The sequence below is a fragment of the Brassica oleracea genome, chromosome C1, assembly GCF_000695525.1.
Source record: "Brassica oleracea var. oleracea cultivar TO1000 chromosome C1, BOL, whole genome shotgun sequence".
NCBI lineage: Eukaryota > Viridiplantae > Streptophyta > Magnoliopsida > Brassicales > Brassicaceae > Brassica > Brassica oleracea.
In genome coordinates this window covers 736662-746650 of record NC_027748.1, presented here as the reverse complement: position 1 = coordinate 746650, position 9989 = coordinate 736662, and the positions used below count along the sequence as shown (strand labels likewise).

The window sequence follows — 9989 nt, the reverse complement described above, 5'->3', positions numbered from 1 at the left end:
AATTCACATCGTGGCTATTGATTTTATATACATATACTTTGCATACACATAATATATGACATTGTCATTGTGGGACATACATGCGTTTGGGCATTCACGTGCTCACTCTTCAGTCTTCTCTTACATCCCTAGTCATATTTCTTAAAATTTGGGTCATTCGCCACGCTATATTATTTCATGAAACAAGTGCATTTTATTTTTAATCAAATTACTAAATTAAACCAGTAAACCCTAATTTGAATAGTATGCCATGTATCAATCTCCATAAATATACTAATTCACCGTCATACCAATGCTCTAAAATGTTCAACTATATTGCTTGTTTGTTTTTCCATTCCCCTCGAAACATTATAAATATCTTCAGTAAAAAAACATTATATATAATCTTAATCCAATCTTTAATTTGTGGAAATAATGTTTCAATGCTGATTTATCTCATTGTCAACTTTAAAATTAATTATACGTATTAAAAACATAATGCTAACCATATTAGTTTATGCTTTGGGATTTGCACCCCTTTTGGAATTATACAGCATCTTGTCTTCACTTCTTGTTGTTCGGCTTAAAGGTCACAAAGCGCATCAAAGAATCAGATCAAAGCAAGGCCTTGTCGGAAGATATACATATGGACCCATTTTTGTTGCATCTCAAGATCATATAAGGACCCTATATAATCCCCTCTTTATTCCTTGTTAGTTGTTTTAAAAGGATTTTTTTTTGGAACGACATTTTCCCCTCATTGTTCATTGTTAGTTATGGTCGATTTTTTAATAGTCACTTGGTTAGTTTTTTTCTTGTTATTTTATTAGTTTTTTCCAGTTACAAACATTGCACTGAGTTGTAATCTACTGTTGTGTTAGTATTACAAAACAATAACACTAACACAATAATAGATTTAATGTGATGATCTAATAATCATTTCTTGACTGGTATGAAAATATAATATCATATCTAACATATAAACTTATAAAAGTTATCGTAGCGGTGCTACGTGCACACGTGATAAAACCTTTCAAATTTGATTAGTATATAGAATTATATTTATGTTAATAGTAATATAGTATTGATTTTATTTTTTGAAAAAAAAAATTAAATCCGGATCTATTAAAAACACAGACCTAATTCCCATGTGAGAGGTATAACCCACAGATAGATCCTCTTCCGTGTATTCAAATGGACCGTAAGCATGGATCCATATCCGCGTGGTCACATGTAGAACTAATAATTTCGCACTAGAGAAGAATCGATCCATGGCTTGGACCAACAGAGCAACTCGTCCTCCAATGGAATATATAAATTTAACCGGACTATAACTTCTCAAAGGTAAAAGTACTAACTTTGAATTCAGCCGATATTGGAAATGTAGTGAAGAAACAAGAATATCAATATTACATCAATGAGGTTTGACAAATGATACATATATGCGTGCCTCCAGCCGAAGAAAATTCTTGGCAAGCTATTAAATGTTTTGATTCGGACCAAAGTTTGACTAAATCGACATATAATCAATGAATTATCAAACTTAACATACATACATTTGGAAATTCCGGTCACTCCAAGAGGAAAATCGTACAATAACACTTTTCAAAGAGTCAAAAACTTGTCGCGAAATACTTCTTTTTATAATTTACAAACTCTGAACGTCAAAAAGTGAGAAATGAAGCATCGTACGAAGATGCGAATGAACACCCGAGTATTAAAATTTTGAGAAAATATACACAGAGGACTTCAAGAAATCAAATATTAATCGACCTCTTGTTAACATTCTGTTCTAGAATCAAATATCAAGATATCATATTAGTTTAAAATACAGTACTAACTAATTACTTTCCTAATGCAGTTATGAAATGTCAATAGTTTCTAATTTACAAATTTTGTTTTAATAAGGTATTTTGTAAACAGGACATGAAATATTATACGGGTCAGGAACATTCGAGTTACTATCAAACTATATAATTTCTTTTCAAAAAATAAATAAATCAAACTATATAATATATCAGTAATTTAAACCGCATCGTTCCTTTTTTTTTACAAATAAAATATTTTACTCTGTGGATTTCTAATCAAACCGCATGAAAAACCTTTTTTTTGTCTGTATGGATTTTAAATCAATTAAAAGAAAATATAGTTTTTTTTGTAAGTCTTTAATATATTCGCTAAGAAAAAAAGCAAAACCCGATAGGGGATCCCATCATGTTACATTTCGCCTAAGTTTGATATTTTTCCAAGGACAAATCAAACTAGTATCATGTTTTTCATGCAACATTTATCACACGTTGAAGAGATCATTTTTACTACGCTGTTAACGACTTGACGTGTTGATTAGATAAAAGTTTGTTGAATGAGCAGTAGTTAACAAAAAATCATATAAATGTTGCACAAAATATTTAATTATGAGAAAATAAAGAAAATATGGAGATAAGGAGGTGTAATAAAAATTTCATGAAACATAATAATACTCCCTCTGTTTTTTAATATAAGTCGTTTTAGAGAAATTTTTATGTTCCAAATTATATGACGTTTTCGGTTTTCTATGTAAAATTTATTAACACCTAATGTTATATGACCAATAATAATATACCTTATATTTTATTATTGGTTTATTTGTGGTTAGGTAAATAATTAATGTGTTTTTGTTTATAAAATATAAAAAAATAATGATTTCTTAATCTATGTGCATAATTCTAAAACGACTTATATTAAAAAAACGGAGGAAGTATTTATTATCTTTTTCTTTTAATGGACATTAAAAATTGTAAGAACACCAAAATTTTGTAGGAGAGATTCTTTAAGTTTATGGACTCTATACAATTGTTTTTAATCATCTTTATAAAATATGGAATGACAGAAAGGTAAACATTTGAAAACTTAAAAATAAAAGTGCCTAATGTATTGAACTGGTTTCATAATTAAGGTGTGGTAATCACAATATATATGCTTACAATGAGACACTGATTATTAATCAGGGAGCTACAAACTAAGGGCGCGCGCGTTTACTGAACATTTAATTAAGTTTTTTTTTAACATGTAACTAAGTTGTTGAACAATAATTGTTTTAGTTTTATTTTCATTATTGTTTTTAGCATGTTACCAGCTGAAACAATATAAAAAGAATTAGTATAAAGTAAAACAAAAGTAACAAAAAAAAGAAAAGAAGAAGCAAACGCAATATAGCCGACACGTGTTTAAACTTTAAACTGAAAAACATGTTGCTAGTTAATGTGATTCGGCATCACAAGAAGGATCAATTTTCCAATAACGGGAAATAGTAAGATGACAATGAGATATATATGAAATTAGAAAAACGAGTATAATTTTCACACCTTAAAATAGTTAATTAGTTACTGGTCGGATATCCAACTATATACTCTTTTTTGCCAAAAACAGGTACTTATGCATTTATTAGTAAGAATTTATATGCTTAAGTTGGGCTTAGTATGTTCCGACACGTTTCCGGCGAGAAAACTAACTATATCAGTCGTTCAAAGATTTCTTGTTCTTCTTGTTCCCATTATTTTTAAAACCTTTTAATTTCGTTTGTACACGTCATCATGCATAATTGCTAGTATTTTTATTTGGTTAGAGAACATGATTACTATATTTCCTTAGCCTCGATGTAACGTTATATATCATTCCAATACTTTTTAGCTTTCAATTGTAGTATTGTCATATTTTATAGAGAGATATATTTGAAATATATAAATTAGTTTTACATAAATAACTAATCTTTTAAGATATATAAATAGACGATTAGTTGAGCGCGAAATATATATACAGCCGACACACGTCACAACATGTGTGGATCATGGAGCAGCGTGGACCAACATTACATAACACGGTCCAAAGGGTTCCTAAATGCAGCAATGACAATTTCACATGTTAACCTTTTTGACCAACTCACATTCCCAATTCTTATTATTTTTATCTGTAGCCAATATATGTTTTCTTTCTCTATAGGTCGCCTTATATCTCATTTAACAAGTTGAATTCTTTTTTTTTTTCATCAACGTATACAGATTCATACTCACTCTGTAAACCAAACCGGGTGATCTGTATCCATGTGAACGACAAAAAACGGTTGCTTCCTAACACTGCGTGCTAGTTTATCCGATTTTAAATTTTGCGTCTTTGGTACATAGATAATCTCTGATCGGGTGAAACAACAAGTTGATTTCTTGTTACATCACATTACTGTTTTTCCTTCGATCTACATAACTATTTTCATCCGACAAAAAAAAACATAACTATTTTCATTAATTAACCAAATTAAATAATTTTAATCTGACGGTAATATTAGTAAGTTAACTTTAAACTCACACAATCAAAAACAACTTTAGAAGAGAGGCGTAAACCGCTGTGGTAAGCGTAATAATAACTCTTGAAGTTGAGCTCGTTTGAGTGAGCAGGGACGGTGGATGGAAACGCGTGAATGGATTATTATTCTTTTAATTCTCTTAATTAATAAATACAAAAGAATCGACATGCGTAATTAATTCATATGCTAGACACACAAAATTTCTGTGCATGAAAAGTTGAAAACTATATATAAACATCCACACATGCCTAGTGACTTCTCGATCATAGCTTACCTACAACACTCACAATCCAATCAAAACACCAACTTTTTGTTCTCTCTCTCAAATCCTTGTTTCCATATCTACGTTCTCTCTCTCCCTCCATTTTATTCTCTTACACTCTCGCTCTCTAGAGCTAAACAATGGGTCTATTGTCAAGAAAAGTTACTTGCAACGCTCATGGCCAAGATTCTTCGTACTTTTTGGGTTGGGAGGAATACGAGAAGAACCCTTACGATGACATCAAGAACCCAGACGGCATTATCCAGATGGGTCTCGCAGAAAATCAGGTAATTTAATTAATCACGTACACTAATCACTAAAAGTTAAAATCGCAACGTATCGTAAATATATATACTCAACAATGTATAGCAGAAACTATAAAGTTTTTGAGAAAGAAGTTTATGTATATCTTATGATCTTGCTTACCCTCTTGCAGTTATCTTTCGATCTTATTGAAGCATGGCTTGCCAAGAACCCGGAAGCGGCAAACTTCGAAAGAGAAGGCCAATCTATTTTCCGGGAACTAGCTCTTTTCCAAGACTATCATGGCCTGCCTTCCTTCAAGAAGGTAAGATTATATATATATATATATCGAAGTATTTTAAAATGATCGGACAAATATTACTATAGTTTAGTAAACATGTTTATTTATTTGTCATAACTATTTTTCAGGCCATGGCGGATTTCATGTCGGAAAATAGAGGAAACCGAGTTTCTTTTGATCCGAAAAAGCTTGTCCAAACCGCGGGTGCTACTTCGGCTAATGAAACTCTGATGTTCTGTCTCGCGGATCCTGGAGACGCTTTCTTGCTTCCTACTCCATATTATCCAGGGTTAGTTAACCTTTTATTTTTTTTGTCAAACAGTTGCTTCATTCACAAGTCACATGAAACTTACGCTTACTAGAACACTTTTCTTTTTCATTTTTAAATTACAGATTTGATAGGGATTTGAAATGGAGAACCGGAGCTGAGATCGTACCGATCCAGTGCACGAGTGCAAACGGATTCCGCATCACTAAATCCGCACTCGAAGAAGCCTACGAGCAAGCTCAAAAGCTTAACCTAAAAGTTAAAGGAGTCCTTATAACCAACCCATCTAACCCGTTGGGTACTACGACAACACGAACCGAACTAAACCATCTCTTAGACTTCGTGTCACGTAAGAATATACATTTGATAAGCGACGAGATCTACTCGGGTACCGTTTTCACTTCTCCTGGATTCATCAGCGTCATGGAAGTCCTCAAAGAGAAAAAGCTCGAAAACACCGATGTTTCTAAACGTGTCCACATCGTTTACAGTTTGTCTAAAGATCTAGGCCTGCCTGGTTTTCGCGTTGGAGTTATTTACTCTAACGATGATATTGTTGTCGATGCAGCGACAAAAATGTCCAGTTTCGGTCTAATCTCTTCTCAAACGCAATACCTCTTATCAGCATTGTTATCCGACAAAAACTTCACCAAGAACTACCTCAGAGAGAACCAAATTCGACTCAAAAAGCGGCACATGAAGCTCGTGTCGGGTCTAGAGGCTGCGGGCATCGAGTGTCTCAAGAGCAACGCCGGACTCTTTTGTTGGGTCGACATGAGACACCTGCTGAGTTCTAACACGTTTGAGGCCGAGATTGAGCTATGGAAAAAGATCGTTTACGAGGTTAAGCTTAACATCTCTCCCGGTTCTTCATGCCATTGCAACGAACCGGGTTGGTTTAGGGTTTGTTTCGCGAATATGAGCGAGGAAACACTAAAGGTTGCGATGAATAGATTGAAGATGTTCGTTGATGGACCGTCATCTAGTACAAGAAGTCAAAGTGAACATCAAAGACTGAAGAGGTTAAGGAAGATGAAAGTCTCTAACTGGGTTTTCCGGCTATCGTTTCAGGATCGAGAGCCCGAGGAACGGTAGTCTGTTTTTTTCATTTAATCATGGTGTAATAAATATGATATTTAGGTCACTATTTATGTGTGATTGTCCGTCATATGTATTTTTATCATAATTTTATATTTTGGTATAGTTTTAGAGAGAAAGTTCACTCTGTCCGAACGTGAAACCGGATATTGCAGTGTGGCTTTTTGTATAATATTTTTCATATCTTAATGATAATATTTGAAAAAAAAATTGTCAAAAATTGCTTCAATTTTACGTTAAAACGTGCCACGTATTAAACATTTGCCGGCGAAATTTCTGGTTGAGAAGCCGTAATTTGAGTCCAGGCAATAAATCCGTTCATTAATTATTTTGTAATTAACTAAAACTTACTTCTTAGTCCTATAATGTTCACATTTGTTAATTTTCTGAATAACAAGGAGAATTCCTTTATTACTCTAGTTGACCATAGACATAAGTTGGTGCATTCAATATTAAATTCTCTAATCGCTTTAACTGGTTTTGAAGTGATCGATTTCGCTTAAATGACTTGTCAGTCAACGAAAAATACCATTGAAAGTCAAAAGATATACCCATTTTATATACTCACAGCCACGTGTGCATTCACAGACGTGACGATCTATACAATTTGCTACTTTCTCCGCTCTTCGTTTAGAGACATTAATTATAAATATTTGAATTGATTAGATTTAATTGGTAGAAAATAATTTAAAAAATATATAAAAAAATAAATAATAAATTAAACTATAAGCATATATTATATTCTTAATAAGTTTGAAATCTCTAAAAAATCTTACCTTCGAAAAAAAGATAATACTATATAATTAAAATTAATTATTACTTCATTAGCCGATTAATTTATAAGTGAGTAAATGGCGCGAGTACATTAAATGTTTGGTAGCAGAATAAGACCAATCTCAACTACTACATCCTTTTTTTTGAGCAAACAACTACTACATCCTCTATTCATAAACTAAAGTGGAAAAAAATATACTCCCTCCGTTTTTTAATATAAGTCGTTTTAGAATTGTGCACATAAATTAAGAAATCGTTAATTTTTTATATTTTCTAAACAAAAACTTCATTAATTATTTACCTAACCACAAATCAACCAATAATAAAATATAAGGTATATTATCATTGGTCATATAACATTAAATGTTAATAAATTTTACATAGAAAACCGAAAACATCATTTAATTTAGAACATAAAAATTTCTCTAAAACGACTTATATAAAAAAACGGAGGGAGTATTGATATGTACTGAGGAGTAAAAAAACTAAAAGGATTCATGGATTATAATATGTAATCAACATGGGAAGTTAAAAGATATATTGATCTTGTTACAGTTCACGTGATTGTTCTGAAACGTGGAAACCCAAATATTGGTTAAACATTTGTATATCATCCGGTATTTTAAAATTACTAAAAGAATATTGTACTCCTTCGAGATTATTCTATCAGAATAACGACCACAAACTCTTTTCAAGAACAGTAACACTCCAAAATTTATATTCATTAAATATGAGCGTATATGAAAAACCTAAAAACACTGTTATCACAGTTTCTTAATCTCGAATCTCTAAACACACATTTATACATTGTATGTAAAAATAATTTATACTAAATATTAATTACTTTAATAAATTTATATAATCGTGATGGAGTAACCGGTAAATAAATGCACAGATGCGAAATGGATGTCTTTGGGTAGTTGTCAAATGTCAATGTGTCATGTGGGATTCACATGGCAAAAGAAAACAGAGAACATCTGCTAACGTTTTCTGATTGGTTACTTCGCAAAATATATTCTAGTACCATTTTCGACCAACCTTGTATTTGTATATTTGTCTTTGGTCGATATGTTATGTTTGCGTAGACCGACGCATCCTGGGCCACATGACCATGGTGCACGGGCCTCCGTTGCTTCCACGTCTCAACTATTAATATTTTTTGTTTGGGTTAAATATTAATATTTATTCGTAATGGTTTTTTTGCAGTATGACCATGGTTTTTTTTATACGTAATGGTTGCAATTGAATTTTTATAATATGATTAGTTGTTATACATGTCATTCATTCCAGCATATATTTGCTACAGCTCTTTTACCATGTTAGTATTATAAAATACAATCATCATAGATATACGACTGTACATTTGGTTGGTTGAGTATTGGTGGAAAGTAATAATAGTAAAATTATATCAGTAACTTTCACATTCAAAAAGTAGATATAAATGAAGACATCTCTCTGGTAACCTAGAGAACGAAGAGGAACACTATGTTCCTTAGCATTCCTTAAATTTTTTAATATTCACCAGGAATAAGTTTTCTTTTTTATTCCTCTTCGTTTTTTATTTGTAGAGAATTATAGAACAAATATATTTTTTATTAATTTTGATAAGAAACCATCATTCCTCAAAATTTATTTCTACTCATTTTTTTCTTATCCGTTCCTATTGTTTGTTTGATGGTTACCAGTCGCACCTATCTGTTTTTCGTTCACTCGTATTCTTACTAAGTTTTTTTAGGTTGAATCTTATGCCTACAACTACAACCGAAAGCTAAACACCTCTTTGTAGTAAAGAACACTAGGCAGACAAAGATCCCATAGTCACATTTTTGTGTTGGAGACCAATGGCATTATTTTCTTCGTGGAATAGTATATGTCTTGATGTTTGAAACTTTGAGGACATGACGTTACGTTTTTCAAAGAGCTTTAAGCTCTTCTCTATTATTTCAGTATTATAAGTAATTTTGTATTCGATGAATAACAAAGTTAAGTTTGAAGTTCGATTTATGTAAGTAACACCTTGATATGTATCTAAGTTTTTTTTCACTACGTTGTATGTGCCAAATCAATTAATCTTGCATCTATTATTCAAAATTCAACTCGAAATCATTCAATAAGAAAAGGTCTCGCTCTGCCTCTCTTGTATACCATCCACAAAATGTCGCCATGGAATGAGGAGTCGAAGTTGGAATTTTTCAACTTTCAAAGTTGTATATAATTCAAAGACAAAAGGCCGAAAGCTATTCTTGTCTCTGTAGAAGCTTTCTCCAACACAAAAGTTTACCTTTATATTCGTTTTATCAAGTAAAGAGTTTCTAATGTTCAAAAAAATAAAAGAAGAAGTAAAGAAATTATTTCTTTCTTCTTGTTAGTCATGAATAATTATATAGAAACTTCACGTATTTTCCTTTTTTCAATTTCACTTATAAAACCTTTGATATAGTGCCATTTGTGACAAAAAGGTCTTTTATCAAAAATAATAAAAATTATGTATGTAATAGCACTATGGTTACATTTAAATAAAAAAATATGTTGCAAACTACATTTTTATTAAATTAATTAATGTAGTTTCCATGCGAAGAAATCAGTTAGTAAAAATTAAAAAAACAAGTAACTAGAAATAATAAAAATTGACTATAACCTAAAGATAGTGAGAAATAATTAAAGTTGACTTCACTCCCTAAAGAACACACCCAACAAATACGCAAATCAAAAATGCAAACCCAAATAC

General features: G+C 31.5%; 1 protein-coding gene across 1 annotated transcript; it reads left to right on the top strand.

The window, feature by feature from the left end:
• The first annotated feature begins 4588 nt into the window (after positions 1–4588).
• On the top strand, positions 4589–6615 carry LOC106292450 (1-aminocyclopropane-1-carboxylate synthase 8). The gene is made up of 4 exons (XM_013728040.1): positions 4589–4864; positions 5014–5145; positions 5250–5410; positions 5515–6615. The coding sequence occupies exons 1-4, from the start codon at positions 4718–4720 to the stop codon at positions 6482–6484; spliced, it is 1410 nt and encodes a 469-aa protein (XP_013583494.1). The 5' UTR covers positions 4589–4717; the 3' UTR covers positions 6485–6615.
• Positions 6616–9989: the final 3374 nt, after the last annotated feature.

What these genes read in the sequence shown, in the direction of transcription:
- LOC106292450 (XM_013728040.1), top strand. Translation starts at nt 4,718, where the DNA reads ATGGGTCTATTGTCAAGAAAAGTTACTTGCAACGCTCATGGCCAAGAT. An exon ending in TGGGTCTCGCAGAAAATCAG is followed by an intron (nt 4,865 to 5,013) that starts GTAATTTAATTA and finishes ACCCTCTTGCAG; the next exon opens with TTATCTTTCGATCTTATTGA. An exon ending in CCTACTCCATATTATCCAGG is followed by an intron (nt 5,411 to 5,514) that starts GTTAGTTAACCT and finishes TTTAAATTACAG; the next exon opens with ATTTGATAGGGATTTGAAAT.